This window comes from Lepidochelys kempii, chromosome 7 (assembly GCF_965140285.1).
Source record: "Lepidochelys kempii isolate rLepKem1 chromosome 7, rLepKem1.hap1, whole genome shotgun sequence".
Lineage (NCBI taxonomy): Eukaryota > Metazoa > Chordata > Testudines > Cheloniidae > Lepidochelys > Lepidochelys kempii.
In genome coordinates, this window is record NC_136386.1 from 25,912,729 (window position 1) to 25,929,517 (window position 16,789).

The 16,789-nt window shown below is 40.4% G+C and overlaps 1 protein-coding gene across 5 annotated transcripts in view; it reads left to right on the forward strand.

Annotated features, from left to right (window-relative positions):
• Positions 1-16,789, forward strand: part of ARHGEF3 (Rho guanine nucleotide exchange factor 3) — a 312,784-nt gene that overhangs the window by 282,417 nt on the left and 13,578 nt on the right. For all 5 annotated transcript variants that reach the window (XM_073351503.2, XM_073351505.2, XM_073351504.2 and 2 more), the window contains 4 exons: positions 321-417; positions 512-588; positions 5,485-5,742; positions 10,571-10,741. In XM_073351503.2, coding sequence (XP_073207604.1) covers positions 321-417; positions 512-588; positions 5,485-5,742; positions 10,571-10,741 — 603 coding nt within the window. The remainder of the gene's footprint in view (positions 1-320; positions 418-511; positions 589-5,484; positions 5,743-10,570; positions 10,742-16,789) is intronic.

The following is a 16,789-nucleotide window of genomic DNA, read 5'->3' on the forward strand; positions in this document are numbered from 1 at the left end:
AATGATACAAAAATTGTTGTTTTTTGCCTTTAACCCCCCCTGCAAACCCCCCCCACTTTTTTAATAGTAGATTCAATAGTAGCAACTGCCATCTAGTTAAGGTTGAAAAACAACTAGTACAATCCCTGTTTTTACACTCTTAACATTCTGAAACATTCAAATTTTTGAGTGTGTTTTTTCTAATTGGTATCTAACACAAAGTGTGCTTGTGAAAATTTGAATAAAATACTATCAGCCACTTTAGAGTTATGGGAGGATTTAAGAGCTATCTCTAATTTCTTAGATATCAAATATATGCTAAAGTTTGCTTGTTTTTGCAGGCTTATCATGACCCTATGCTTAAACTCTCCATAATGACAGAGCAAGAATTAAACCAAATTTTTGGAACACTGGACTCTCTAATCCCGCTACATGAAGGTATAATTTCGTTCAATGAATTATGATGATTCTATGCTCATTTATACTTGGCATGTTCAGCAAGTGAATTTTTATTTTATTTTATTTTGATCAGATCTCCTTAGGCGGCTTCAGGAGGTCAGGAAACCTGATGGATCTACTGAGCATGTTGGTCATATCCTTGTGGCCTGGGTAAAGCTGATTTTCTAATCAATTTTGAAGTTAATTTGTAACTGTTTCATTGGTTTGTATCTTTTATCAGACCATTTATCTTTTATATTGAGTATCTCTTCAAAAGTATATTTCAAGTCTTAAGTTTTAAAGAGACAGTTGGCTAATAAGAATGGCAATACAATCAAATTAGGAACATTTCCCCTAAATTATCTGACTTGTCATTTCAAATTTAGAAAAGGATGTATTTCAAAGCCCTAGTTGTTTTAGTGATAAGCAGTGTTAAAAGCACTTTAAGTAAAAATCATGTTCCAGAGTAGAGCTACACTGATTTATGCCACCTGAGGATCTGACATGACCCCATGTTTATATGGAAAGATACAGAACCTTTCTTTTGTAAGGGTTTAGATGGACAGTTTATTTTATAGTATAAAGAAAGTGATTTTATAATCAGCAGAAAATAGGTTTTGCAGTTTTCAAGGCAATAGCCAGTGGAAGATATTTGGCAGCCCTTTTCAAAACACTGGGCTATTAAGAGTCAGAAATGTGTGCGTGTGTGTGTGTAATGAAACTAGTTAATAACTGTTGGTGAGTGACAAAAATGTACCCTAGTTTTCTTGGAGTAAAATAATTATGAAATTTTGTTTGTTTTGTATTTAAACTTCAGCTTCTCCAAATATGGTTAGAGGTAATTTGAATTTAGAAGATTTTATGTATATTCATGTATAAAAATAAAGCTCTTTAGCTGAGTTACCACTAAAGTGCCAAAGGCCCAGATTCACAAAGGTACTTAGGCACCTAAGTCCCAGTTTTAGGCTGACTGTGATCCACAAAATCCCCGCTGGGATGCTACCTCGATCATTTTCTAAACTAACTCAGTAAGTTAGTTTAGTTTCTAAACTAACTTACTTTTTCAGGGTAAAAGTTCTCTAGACACCTAAATTCTTGCCTCTGGGGATGCACTTGCTGCTGATGCCTTTTAGGTGTCGGGATGCCTATCTCCCATCTAATCCCCAATGTGATAAACAAACAGGTGCTCTTTTTCCTATCTTTCCCTAATCTGGCACGTACTCAGAGGCTGCCAACTAGATTGTATCCCAGTCAAAAGGCAGGGAGGAGGTGCTGCCCATGTATTCACCTGGATTGTTGAAGACCCAGGTTCAATTCTCTTCTCCCCCCCCCCCCCCCCCCCGCCTGGAGGGGCGGGGGCAGGAGAGGAAGAGACTATGAATGAGAGGTAGGAGATCCCCAATGGTGTGCTCTAACCACTGAGCTATGGAATATTCTGATGTGGGGCTCCCTCAGTCTCTCCTCCTTGAAGCTGTTCCACTCTTTATAAATACTTAGTCACTGGGTCAGAGAGAGAGACTCTAATCCAGTAGTTAGGGCAACCACCTGGGTTGTGGGAGACTCAGGATCCAGTCCCCCTGCTCCAATGACTCTCTCTTTATATACTGTGAAATAGCTTCAATATGACAAATGAGGGTGCCCCACACGTGAATATCCCATAGTTTGGTGGTTAGGGTACCTGTTTCTCCCCGTTCATGTTATAGGAAGCCTGGGTGCCTAACTCAGGCTTTGTGGCTTGCAGCGTTGTTCCTCTGTGGATCCACGCCTAAGCGCCCTAACCCTGTGGTACCTTATTGAGCCTCTCAGCTCTCTGTAACTGGGGGATCCAGCTTAGCAGACTCCGAAGGTCTTTTGTGCTTTCCTTGGTGCAGACTTCAAAGCTGAACTAGTTGCCCTGGTTATCAAATCCTTGATTAGTCAAAGGTTTCAGGTGCTTCCCTCCCTACCCACCTGAAAACACTTTATATGACTGAGATTGTATTTTATACAGCTGGAACCAACAAGTACCAAAATCATAAAATAGCTTTTGTTCTCAACAAGATTTTGTTTAGGCCAAAGAGGTTTGGAAAAGCTTGTGGTAAGCATTTGAGACTGTTGGACACTTATGCAAACCAGAGTACTAAATCTTTTGAAGCTTCATAATCGATAGGTGATGTACAGTAATTCAAAAATAGTCTGTAAAAGTCCCTGCCGTCTTTTGATCATCTTGATTTCTTTAGCTTGGGTACCTTGACTGTTTATCTTAAAATTGTGGGTAAAATTTTCCTAAGCACCTAAGTGACTTAAGAGCCAAAATCATGCTATACAAATTTTACCGTGTGTCAAGAACAAACTAATAATACTCCATATAGTATACATCTTCACATCTAACACACACAATCCATTTTGTTTTTTAAATACATCTAGCATTAAGGTTTGCACAAATTTGGCAGCCAAATCAAATCAGGCCTGTTGAGTAATCATGGTTGACAAATGTGGTGTTGCACCCCAGGAATCCAGTCTGAAGAGTAGGAGAATGGAAGGATTCCACCCCAGCCTTGGGCTTCTCACCCCGAGGGGTTGCACTTAGAGATTAAGCGGGGTCCAAGATGCATTCAGTTCTGAACAATAAGCCTCAGAAGAGGAGGTGCTGGGACAAAATGATAAATTTAAAAAGCAGTGAGTTACCAGGCCCAAATGTTATACAGCCAAGAGTTTTGATGGAGCTTAAGAGTGAAGTCACTGAGCAGCTAACAACAAATCTGCCTTTTTCTAATTAAAAAACAAAACATAACAGCTACTATACCGGAGTATTTGAGAGCAGGAGATCTTCTTGTATTTGAAAGTGGTTCTAGGGGGTGATCCAGGGAATTACAAACAGTAAATTTCACATATATACTTGGTAAATTGGTCAAAAATATAATTAAATTAAAAAACAAAAGAAAATGAAAATACTTGGAAAATTCTGATATGATAGGGAGCATGGTTTCTCCAAAGGAAAATCATGCCTCACTAATCTATTACAATTCTTTGAATGTTTCAAAGTGGTGGATAAAGGAGAACTAGTTGGCATAATTTAGTTAGAATTTCCACAAACCTTTAACAAGGTCCCTCACAAGAGATTATCAAAAAAACTATCATGGGGAGAGAGTAAGTACTATCATAGATCAAAAACTTTCTTAGAAAAGAAAGAGTAGGAATTAAGAGTCACTTTTCATATAGCAAAAGTTTAACAGTGGTGTGCTTCATGGTTCTATATTAGAACTAGCATTGCTTGATATACTAATGATCCGGAAAAGGGATTGCGCAGTCAGGTGCCAAAAGCTGCAGATGTTACACATTTAGGTTAGTCAAGTCCACAAAAGACTGTGTGGAAATTCAGAGGGCACTAACCAAACCAGGTGAACGCACAGCCCAATGGTAGATGAAATTTCAGTGTTGATAAATGCAAAGCAATGCACATTGGAGGGAAAAAATGAACTACTATACTTCACATGTTTCTAAATTCAACAGTATCAACTCAGGACAAGGACCTGGGCATTGTTGTGGACAGCTCAATTAAACATCTCTTTTCAGTGTGCAACCGTGGTCAAAAAGTGAACAAAATGTTAGGATACATAAGGAAGAGCATGTAGAATAATATGGAAAATATAATTTAGATATAAATGCAATGATTCACCACCTTGAATAACGTGCAGTATTGGTCACACCATTTCAAAAAGGTTATTGCAGAATTAGAGGAGATATAGAGGAAGGCAATGAGAATTATTAGGAATATGGAAAACCTCTCTTGTAGAGTTTAAAAAGAGTAACGATAGACTAGAGACTAATGGGGGGGAAACAATAACACATAATAATAGATGATATAAAGGAAGTAGATCGGGAGATTCAATTGTTCCGGTCTCCTAACAAAAGAACAAGAGGACATTTAATTAAATTGAAAACCAGCAAATTCAAAACTGATAAAAAATAAAAAAAAAAAATTCTCACAACTCCTAATCAGACTGAAATTTATTGCCACAGGATGCCACTGAACCAAGAACTGAGCAACATTTAAAGCAGAATTGGGCATTTATATAGGTAACAATATCAACATTTAATATAGTTAGTTCTAAATTTTTTTTTAAAGTGATAGAAAATCTAATCCTTTATTCCAATCTCTAATAGAGAGTCGGATGAGACTTTCATGGTGAGTAGATTCTACCACACCTACCTTCTGTGGGGTATCTTGTATCTTCTTCTGAAGCGTCTGTGGTGGCCGTTGTCAGAGACTTAAATGGACCACAGGTCTGATCCAATGTGCCAATTCCTTGCTTCCTATAGAAAAGCTACAAAAATTTACCAAGCACTACCACCATTTATTTTTGTTCAAATCTTCACAACCGGTCACATTTGGCAGTGATCTTTTTCTTCATGATGAAGTCTGGTCAGTATTTTGCTTGGGAAACCTCCAACAGAAGGCCAGGTGGTGTGGGAAATGTTTCAGTAAGTAAAGTCCAGATCGAAAGGACTACTTGGGATGACTGAGAGGGAACGCACAGGACTGAAAAGCCCAGAGGCTAGGTCTTCCATGCAAAAGCATTGAGCCTCCTCACTATCTCCTGGTTCTCTCTGGCTGACTAGTAGTGTCTCCACAGAGCCTCTTCCCACCTGCTGCTACTCCAGGAGCCCTTTTCATTGGGGAGACTCCCCAACAGGAACCTGCTGAATTAATGCTTAAGGGGTGATGAAGGAACAATGGTGAGGACTATGTACAAAAGAATTTGCAAATTAGGAGTTAGCACAGTATCATGGCCAAATCCAAACTCCAGGTACTTTAATTTCTGTCTTATCTAATGATTTACAGGAATAATTGTAGAATGATTTATCTTGCTGCAGGGGAAATTTAGTAATTGGGGAAGATATACCTTGTAAACATTATCTAACTCCCATTTTTACTAATGAGCTATGGTTCAACACCAAGGAGAGAGACCTCTAAATCAACTTTAAAATACCTGAAGCAGAGAGTGATTTTTTGTATAGCACACAGCCCTTCTGCTTTCAGTTTTACAGCTTATAGTTTCAAAATACATTTTTCTCTTTCCTCAGTTGCCTTGCCTCAACTCATATGATAGCTACTGCAGTAATCAAGTAGCAGCCAAAGCCTTATTGGACCACAAGAAACAGGATCACAGGGTGCAAGACTTCCTACAGCGCTGCTTAGAGTCTCCTTTCAGTCGCAAACTGGACCTCTGGAATTTCCTTGACATCCCAAGAAGTCGCCTAGTGAAATACCCACTGCTGCTCAGAGAAATTTTAAGGCATACTCCAAATGATCATCCAGATCAACAGCACCTTGAAGAAGCAGTAAGTTTTTTGTAACAAATTTTATAGCGTTTAGCCTCAGCTCTGAAGGGTGTTCCATAAAACTAATTCTAAACTAATGAATGGAGTGTCTAAATATGTAGATTTTTCTGAAAATGTAATTAGGCCACATGGCTGTTAAAGTGACATCCAGAAAGGGTAGATCATTTTCTCCCTGGAATAGCAGCTTCAGCTTCTCCATATCAGTTGTACTGGGGTGTTTGGAGCCACTGCATCAATGTAACGGCCTAATCCAGAGGACATTGAAATCAATGGAAAGACTCCCAGTAACTTCAGTGGACTTTGGATCAAGCTCTAAATGCTGACATGCAGCCCATTCTCTGGACATCTCTTGATCATCTTTTCTTAATGTGGCCTTCCATGCAGGTTTACGGAGGCCCAATGTGGAGACTCCCTCTTAACTGCCTCCTCATTCCCAGCTTTTAGGGGGTTGTAGAAGCACTCCTGTTCAGCCAGATTGATTACCTGAACAGTCTCCATACCCAGGTGAATTTCACCCACAGAAATTGTATTGAAAAAGATATGGTTTGAGCTGGCCTCTATTCCATGTTTTATTCTGATCAGTGTATGTGGTATGAAATAAAAACAGATGAAGTGAGGTGAATTCAAAGCATATCCTTTTAAAGGAAAGGGCCTGACTGACATGTTGACAGACTTCTCTCCCCTTTGCCCTTTCTTTGGGAGTATGGCATGAATGTCACAACATAGCTAGTAAGATGTATTATGCAACAAATTTGTTTGAAATAAACCATTTTACATCCTTTGCAGTTTTTTTTAAAACATCCCAGGCATAATTATTACAAATTAAATGGAACTACATTTAATTAAAAGTTCTATCCTTATCAGAATTCATTATTAGCCTTAGTTGTAAGTAGAGCTTGTAGATTTTAAGTTACTTGCTGAAAAATTCAGGGGCTATTTTTTTTGACAATGTAATATTTCATAAGACACTACAGAATATGCATCTGCTATCACTATGCTACTCGTTACCCAAATGCCTTGCCCAGCTCTACTCCTTAATATAAAACTGATCAGCTATGATGCAAAATTTAGAGCCTCGATATGTGGAGTTTACATGCAGATTTAAGTTTTAATCTACATGCTTTACAGTGTGTGCTTTTTTTCCCTATAAATTTCTCTTTAAATCAAAAACTATTAGAAACCTTAATAAAACAGTTCTGATTCTTTATTTCAAGTTTTTGTTTGGTCTCTAGCCAATGTCTGATAAAATACCTTCTCATGTCAAAATGCTTCCTTTCCAGGAATGATATATTTGGTAGCAGTTTTAACAGTATATAATCAGGATAATTTTTCTTGGTATTACAGTAATTTCATATAGTTTTGCAGTAATCTGTTTAATCAGAGTAGTGTTTATCTTTGAAATGATGTATGTCACAAACTATACAGTTGCCAAGTTAAATTCAGGACAAATAATTACTAAATGTTATCTCCTAAAATTGTTAGGTTTATAAAATAAATTTGTGCTCCCATCTGGAAATATGCTCTGCCAGTTAATCCCTGGTATATTTCTATTGGAATTGATAGAATTAATTTGGGAAAGAATCTTCAAAAAGAACCATACATTATGCACATTCTACAGATTCTGAATGGCTGCATATCGCTTTCAGCCAATCTGTTCAAAGGGATTTACATAATTGTACAATTATTTACCAGTGACCCTAGAATGAGTGGTAAAATTCCAGTTGGCTACAGCTGTTAGCTCTCCCTCTTTGCATGCCCATAACTCAAGCAGGATGAATCAATTAGTAACAAATTTACTTACTGAGTAGTGTATCTTCTATTTAAGAACTGTTTACAAGCTGCTTGCTAAATACTCAAAGTGGGCTGTAGGCCATGAAAGCTTACGCTCTAATAAATTTGTTGGTCTCTAAGGTGCCTCAAATTTATTAGTGCATTACCTCATGGAACACTTTCTCCGCATGTTGTGAATAGTTGCACTTCTATATTTGCATTGTGTTGATGTAATTTGTCTCTGGTTGAATGAAATTCACTAATAGTGTGAATTTTTAGTAAACTGAAATTTTTGTTTTGACATTCAAGTATTTGAGTTTAAAATTTGGTTTTTGCAAGTAGTCAGGCTAGTGATACTTGTGCTTGAATGTTTGCAGACAATGCAGATGATTGTGAATACAGTCTAAAAATTTATTTTCTAATTTGAGTGAATATTTCCTCAAAATTTTCTTCATTATTAGCTAATTTCTACCTAAAAGAATCATGGCCACCTGGACTTCTAATCCCCTTCCCACGCTGTCATCACATATAACACCAGATAGTGAATACAATTAAATTTTAAAAGGGATTGCTCTTAGTGGGGTAGTGGAGAAAGATCTAACCTTCAAGCAGTGAAGAGAGAAATTGAAAAGATTTTGGATGAGGTGGGTGACTGGGTGAGGACTGCATCAGAAATTTAGGTAGCCAAATAAACGTGTTTTGTTTTGCGCGTATGGCTGAGGAGTTCTCAAGACAATAGCTAATCCCTGGAGAATGCAGAACACAGGAAAAAGTGAGAGGGAACACATTTAAATATAAACGTATTCTTTTATCTAGATAATAATCATATCCTGTGTTAATGAACTCCTCAGCTTTGACCACAGAGTTTATTTAGCCAGGGAGGACATGGTTATTACCTTATAAAACAGAAGCATCTTGAAGCTGTTAGTTGGGAAAAGGACAGAACCAGACTGCAAGCCAAAGACCTAATAAATCCATACATGCAAAATGGTATTTGTAGGGAGATTTACCATGATGTTGTGGAAGATACTACTTTTGTCATTTCTGAAGACAATAATCTCAAATTTTATGAAGGTGGCATAATGTACTTTAACACACGCAACCCCTCCTCACCCAATGCAAACAACACACTAGTAAATGAGTGTTGTACTGCATTGTTGTGACAACCGATGGCAATTATGGAGAGAGAAAATTATGGGCTGTGTGAGCCCTTATCTTAATGTACTTGAAATTAGGATTGTAACAAAATTTGTAGAAGGTTCTTTTGCTGTACAGAAGTATAGTGATTATGAGGTAGCAGTTATGAGGCAGTAACAAAAACCTAAGCTCCCTGTAAAATCTCTTATCTAACATGAAGTTCAAAGGTTAGATTTCAGCAGACAGGATTTCTTTTGGAGATGACGAAGCAGTTTCTTTAGCATAGGAAAAGTCAAATCCACTAAAGTCCAGAGAGCCTACCCAGCACCTTTCTCATATTTCATTTGATATTGTAGTTACTGACCTTGCATATTAACTTTACTAGCCTTTGTGTTTCACAGAGGTCAAGTTGTATAAGGGTACTGATGGCTGCTGTCCTCAAAAGTTCTAGAGGATAATGTATCTGAAACTGCCTGACATGATATTGCTGTAGGTTGTTTTGAGTTTCAACACAAATTTGATTAGTTGTTTATGGCTTCCTTGGGATCTTTGTCTACCCAGTACTTTTCAACTCCCACAAGTGTAGACACAATAATTGAAATTAGACTTTTAACTGATAGAACATGCAAGTATCAGAACAATAAAATACAATTAATTTGCCTTTATTCCCTTAACAAATGTAATTTTTATAACTGGCACAAATTTAGTGAGAAAAGCCTGTCTAATATTTTACTGATAGTACCACAGTACTTAGTCACCTGCTCTTAGCACCTAGAAATGATGCTAAGCGAGGAGAAATGAATTTATTCCTAACTGCTAATCTCTTATGTGACCTTGGGCAAAACACAGCCTTTCTGTACTCAGTTCTCCATTTGTAATATGAGAATAATAGTTTTTATTATACTGCCCACAAAGTAACAGAAAAATTACTCATAATCCTGATCCTCCAAACATAAATGCTCAAGTATAACGTTATTTTTGTAAATAGTCTCATTTAAGCCAATACAAATACTCACGTGAGTAAAGTTATGCATAAAGTCTTGCAGGATTAAGGCCTTAATTTCTTCTGCTGTACATTGTTTAGTACAAAATAGAAGATTATGAATGTGATTTTTATATTATTTAAATATACATATAGGCTGTTTATTTGGTACAAGCAGGCATGTACATAGTGTGTGTGTGCATGCGTACATTCACGGTAGAACCTCAGAGTTACGAACTAACTGGTCAACCATACACCTCATTTGGAATCCGAAGTATGCAGTCAGGCAGCAGCAGAGACCAAAAAAGCAAATACAGTACTATGTTAAACGTAAACTTCTAAAAAATAAAAGGAAAGTTTAAATTTCTTTTTGACAAAGTAAGGAAACTGTTTCTGTGCTTGCTTCATTCAAATTAACATGGTGAAAAGCAGCATTTTCTTCTGCATAGTAAGTTTCAAAGCTGTATTAAGTCAATGTTCAGTTGTAAACTTTTGAAAGAACAACCAAAATGTTTCGTTCAGAGTTACGAACGTTTCCAGTAAGAACAACTTCTATTTCCAAGGCATTCGTAACTCTGAGGTTCTACTGTAATAAAGAAATTGTAGTTGAATAAAAAATGCATTTGCTTTCACAGTTAAATCTGTTTACCTTCATTCTAAACATTTAGGGCTGATATCGAGAAGCAAGCTTCAGATTTCAAAGAAGCAAAGTGTTAGAAACAAACACACTGTTGTCTGCTCCATTCTGGCGCTCTCATTCATACCTTACAAATGAAACCTTTCAAACAAGATCACTATAAGACTGACTAAGAAATATGAAATGCTTTGTGAAGTAAAGTGACTCTCTTCCTCTTATCTTCTTACAATTAAGAATGAGTGTGAAAGGCCCATCTGATGGAAGTTCAGGTATTTTCATTCCTCTTTGTTCTTTTTCCATAGATAAATATAATTCAGGGTATAGTTGCAGAAATCAACATAAAGACAGGTGAATCTGAGTGCCAGTATTACAAAGAGAGGCTCATTTATCTTGAAGAAGGCCAAAAGGACGCACTGATCGATAACGCACGTGTTGTGTGTTGTCACGGTGAACTAAAGAACAACAGGGGAGCGGTAAGGAGTAAATTTTTTTTATCACTATATACTTTTAGATAAGGTGTCTTCAGTGCTATGGTGTTACAAGTTGGGGTAGAGAGGATATAGCATTGGTTCAATTTTGAGAGAGAGGAAGGTGGTTGGACCATTGTGTTATGCAGGATCCTATTCTGTGAGATTATATCCCTTCATGGTGGCCTTTAGGAACACGGGTGAATTCCTCAGTGTCACACTGTATTTAAATCCCTAGAAAATAGCTCACTCATCTTCTGGACTGCTACAGTTACATCTATTTGTAAGAGAGATTAGATTTGATCCCACTGTCACTAAAGTTAATGGGAGAAGGATCAAGCCCTAGACGTGGAAATATGAAATGGTGGTCCCAGCTCATGTGGACCATTTGTGTTTTGCACCAGGAAGGCTGTGGGAGAACTGCCACTTGATTGGCTGGGGATAACTGCTTTTCTTTAAAAGAAAGGGGAAATTGCAGATACCTTTTTATACTTCCTGTAGAAAAGATATGCAGTACTTACCAGAGTGCTGCATGGATAGTCTGATCTGCAAAAATTGTCCACGGATGTGGATATCCGTGGATTTGTAGGGCTCTATTAACACCTCCACAGGTCACTGTGCACCAGTGATTCAGGGCTATGCCGTACCCCCTTCTCCGCTCCAGGCAGGGAGGCTACAATCCTGGGCCCTCACGTGCAGCACTGCCTTCCCAGTCAGGGGCTCAGACATCCCTACGCGGCAGTTCTAGTGCACGCAGCACTTAGCTCACTACGCAGGAGCACATGGTCACGTTCTTTTTTGTAAGTTATAGTTTACCTTCTCCATCTAAGCAATCTGGAGATTACAACTCCCAAAATGCCCAGCGGGGTAATGCCACATATTGCAGCCCATTGCTGCATGATTCAGAGAGCCAAGCTGGAGCTTGAGGTCTGGGTGACAGCCAGTCCATTTGGGTGAGTGTGTGCTGCACAGCTCTGTGTGGATACTAATTTTGTATCCAAATCTGAGCTGCAAGCTGCAAAAATGGTCCATGGATATCTGCAGATTTGTAGGACTCTACTTGTAGCCAAATATTTAAACCAAATTTGCTTAAGTCTCTTGAACTAGGAAGAAAGATTGGTGAAGTTTTGTGCAACTTTTTGCTTGTATCCTTGAAATGCCAAAATAGGACCCAACTAATTTTAATTACATTTCAAGTATTAGTATGGTGTTTTTAATCAGCTTGCAAATAGCTTTAGTCTTTAATGATAATATACAAATTATGAATTTAGCATGTTAAACATGAATTAATGTCCATGAATTGCATTATAAACTGCTTAAATTTAGCTCTTCTTGACTGAATACTAGATGTGTATTTCTGAAATGCAACCCACAGTAGTAAATTAACATGTAACAGAGGAAGCATTAGCTCTGAGGCTCTATCTAAACTACAGTTTTTCACCATGACTTTATAACCAGTTAGAGACATGGTCACTTTAATCTGTCACAAGTAACATGGTTTAGTTTGGGTCTATGCAGAAGCCTTTCTACATTGATTGTCATAGAAAGAAACGTGTAAATCTAATAAACATGTGCAACTGAAAATATACTGACTTGATAAATATTAACTATTACAACATACACGTTAGATTACTGCCAGATGCATGCACAGGGAAAATTTATACTGTGTATGTGCCTCTCCTGGAGTATATTGCACCTATAAATATGTCTAAATTGATATGGGGGGGTGAATTCTGCCTCAAATTTAGATTAATATGTCTTTATGTGCGTGCATTTGACTGGTAGTCTAAAATATGTAGGTTTTAATAGGGGGGCGGGAATTAGTATAATTATGTACTAGATTCCTCTCTTGGGGGGGCATAATTCACCCTCATGTATTTACATCTTCAAATTAAGTCTTCATATGCAAGTCCTTGGCTGGTCGTTCAAAAATGCCCAAAATTAATGTTGTTCAAGTCAATATATCGCCAGTCATTTATTAGAACTGTTGAAATTTAGTGGGTATCATTATGTAAGCTTAACTGACATACTGAAGAGGCAGACTGCGTGTGTGGCAGGAACAGCAATTAATAAAAGGGTGTTAAGAAGAAGCAGAAGGGACCAGTTTTATCTTACCTCTCTTCTGTTCTTATATGTCACAGAATGCCACATTAGTACAAGCTGCATTACTTTACTGCTTATGTATATTCTTTTGACTGGTTAACACCTAACATGTAATTTTCATTACCATTCGTCACTAATGAACATGTCCCACTATGTGTATCTATGGGGCCTTATTCGTTCCCCAGGAAGCCAAAAGAATACCTGCTATAAGCCCCCCCATGGTGGTAGTTTTCTTATGGTCGCACCAATTAATGTCAATAAGGGATCGGAACCCTGTTGTGCTAGACACTACAGACAAACAACAAAGCCAGTCCCTGCCCCAGAGAGCTTAATCTTGACAGTGGAAAGTCTGCTTCAGAATGAGGCTCCCTGATGCAAGCTCCCCAACACCCAGTCAGGAGGCCCTTTGCTGGAGGCTTATAGCCATTCAGTACAGCCCACAGAATGGATGGGGTGAGCTGGACCTTGGGGTAGGGTCAGATGGGACAAGAGATTGATTAGAAGCCTCAACCAGTTCAACTCTAGTGGTATCATTCCTAGATTGTAAAGCTACTCATCCTTGGTAGAACTCACACAGAAAGCCAGGAGGCATGAATACCTTGCTCTGGCACGTTCCAGTAGGGTGTAGAGGTTAATTTGTTTGAGCCTAAAAATGGGTTTAACTAGTGCTAACTGTTTAACCAAACACACAGTTCTTCTTCGAGTGCTTACTTATGTCCATTCTATGTTAGGTGTTTGTGCTCTCCATTGAGGAAAAAATTTCCAGCAATGGTATCAGCTGGGCCAGCTCTAGCACCCTCTGGAGCTGCACGCTTATGCGCTGGCATAAGGGGTGCCGCTGGCCATGCATCCTCTCAGTTCCTTCTTACCACCTGTGACAGTTGCTGGAACGCTTCTTTCACATATGGAGACAGACGCAGGTACTGCTCTGCCATGATTTCCATGGTTATTGGAACCCCTGGGGGTTTCCCCAGGTACTGGGTTCTCCCTCCTGTCACTCCTACTCAGTGGTTTCTGAGAGACAGGCTACCACTCCTTCCCACTCAACACTGGACCTGGCTCTGGTACCAATGTCGAGGAGATGGTTCCAGCAGATGTAGCTGAGGCAGAGGAAGGGGCTCCGCCTCCTCCTCCCCAGATGAGGCTGTTGCAGGACCCTGTACCCTGTTTCCACAGGATGACTGCAGGGCCCATCAGGACCTTCTGAAGCCGGTCGCTGTGTACCTGGGTTTGGAAATTGAGGAGCTCAAAGAGACATCACACAGCCTTATTGATATCGTGGCTGCAGCAGCTCCCTCAAAGGTGACTTAGCCCATGAATGAGGTGGTCATCGGACCTCTCAAGGCCCTGTGGCAAACTACTACTTCTCTGTCCCCCACCTCAGAGGGCTGAGAATTACGTTCCAGCAAGTGGGTTCGAACACCTGTACTCGTGTGCGCACACCCCTTCCCCCGGGGGTCACTGGTGGTGTCTGCAGCAAACAAAAGGGACAGGGAGGACCTGTCAAGTGCTACCCCTAAGTAAAAATATGCCAAGAGACTAGACCATTGCAGAAGAAAGGGTTATTTGATGGGTAGCCTTCAAGTACGTATCTCCAACCAGCAAACTCTGGGCAGATAAGACTTTCATTGGTGGGACTCCTTGACTAAATTTAAAGACTCCCTGCCCCCAAGATTCAAGGCAGGAGTATGCTGCGGTCTTGGAGGAGGGTAAGAATGTGGCCAGGACCTCTCTCCAGGTGGCTCTGGACACTGCCAACTCAGCAGCCAGGACAATGGCCTCTGCTGTCGCCATGAGGTGGTGTTCTTGGCTCCAGTCATCCGGCCTTCCTCACAAGGTCCAACAGTCTATCCAAGACCCTCCCTTCGAAGGCTCTTCTCTGTTCTCAGAGCAGATGGACATGAAACTTCATGGCCTGAAGGACTCAAAGGCCTCCCTAAGATCTTTAGGTCTCTATGCTCCATCAGCATCTAGGAAGCACTTCTGGCCCCAGCACCTGCTTGGTTCTTGGTGCCTCCAAGACAGGAACACGACAAAAGAAAAGGGAGAGGTTATAAAATGGCGCCAACCACTCCCGACCACTTCAGCTTCCCAGCTGAGGTCTCAAAGATACTCCGGAGGGCCCAAGCAGGCCTTTTGAAGGTGCGCCTGAGGGCATTGTACCAGTCACCATTTCAGATCCACCACCCCTTTTATTTTTGGAACCTCTGTTGCTCTTCAGCCCAGCATGGTCATACATAACATCAGACCATTGGGCCCTGAATATATTGACAGTTGGATATATCCTTCAGTTTTTATCCACCCCTTCCTCCTGCATTCCCATCTCTCTTCAGGGAGCCTTCTCATGAACAACTCCTCGTCCAGGAGGTGCAATCCCTCCTAAGTATGGGGACTGTGGAAGAGGTTCCTTAAGACTTGAGAGGGAAGGGGTTTTACTCATAGTATTTCCTAATCCGAAAGGGGGCCTCCAAACCATCTTGGACCTGTCTTGTCTCAACAGCTATCTCAGGACGCTGAGGTTCTGCATGGTTTCCATGGCCTCCATAAACGTCAGGGAGCTCAGGGCAGTATGCTTAGCATGCCAAGTGTTCCTTCCCCAAATCTCAGGTGAGGTGGTACAGGTCCTGACAGACAATTCTGTGGTCATGTTTTACATTAACAAGCAGGGAGGGGTTTGATCTTCAGCCTTGTGGCAGGAGGCCACCTGTCTGTGGGACTTCTGCGCAAAGCACCCCATTCATCTTGAGGTGTTGCATCTCTCAGGAGCCTGGAATGTACTGGCAGATCATCTCACCAGATTTTTTTTCCTCTCACCACAAGTGGTCCCTTCACCCAAAGGTCACCAGATTCATCTTTCAAAGGTGGGGGCCTCCCCAGTTGGACCTGTTGGCTACCAGGCACAAAGGAAATGCTATCAGTTTTGTTTACTGCATGGACACAGCCCAGGCTCCATCTCTGATGCTTTCCTGCTCCCATGGACGCATCTCCTACTTTGTGCTTTTCCCCCAATTCCCGTGGTTCACAAGGTCCTCCTAAAAATCAAATGGGACAAGGCGAGAACTATTCTGATAGCCACGGGATAGCCACACCAACATTAGTTCGGCATGCTCCTGGCTCTCTCTGACAACCGCATTCTCACTCCCACTCTGTCAGGGCCTGATTTCATAAGACCACGGCCAGCTGTTTCACCCAAACCCCACCTCCCTGCATGGCTGAACCTGAACAAGCTTGCTAGGAACAGGTTCAGCAAATCTTGCTAGGCAGTAGAAAGAACTATCTACATAGCCAAGTGGAAGAGTTTCTCTTGTAAGGCTTCTGAACATGCTCTCTCTCCATCTCTATCTTCCCTTTTAGTCTATCTTGCACTATTTGCTCCACTTAAAGCAGCAAGGCGTGGCCCTCTCCTCTATTAAAGTGTTCTTAGCAGCCATCTCAGCCTTCCACCTTCCAGTGAACGACAGGTCAGTGTTCTCCACAAGATGACAGTACACTTTCTCAAGGGGCTGGTGGGGCTCTGTCCGCAAGTCCACAAGCCAACCCCACCCCTTGGGACTTAAACTTGGTTTGGCCAAGAGTCATGGATAGGATGACCAGACAGCAAATGTAAAAAATCGGGACAGGGAGTGGGGGGTAATAAGAGAAAGAAAGAGACCCCAAAATCAGGACTGTCCCTATAAAATCAGGACATCTGGTCACCCTATTCTTGAGTCCCCTTCAAACCATTAGCATCATGTTCTCCTGCTACTTCTCTCTTGGAAGGTTGACTTCCTGGTGCCAATCACCTTGGCCAGAAGGGTCTCTGAAATGAAGAACCACCTTACATGGTGGTCTTTAAGGACAAGATCCATACATGCCACCATCCAGCCTTCCCACCAAAGGTGGTGTCACATTTCCATAACAAAGCTGTTTTCCTACCAGTTGTCTTCCCAAATCCTCACAAGAACTCTAAGG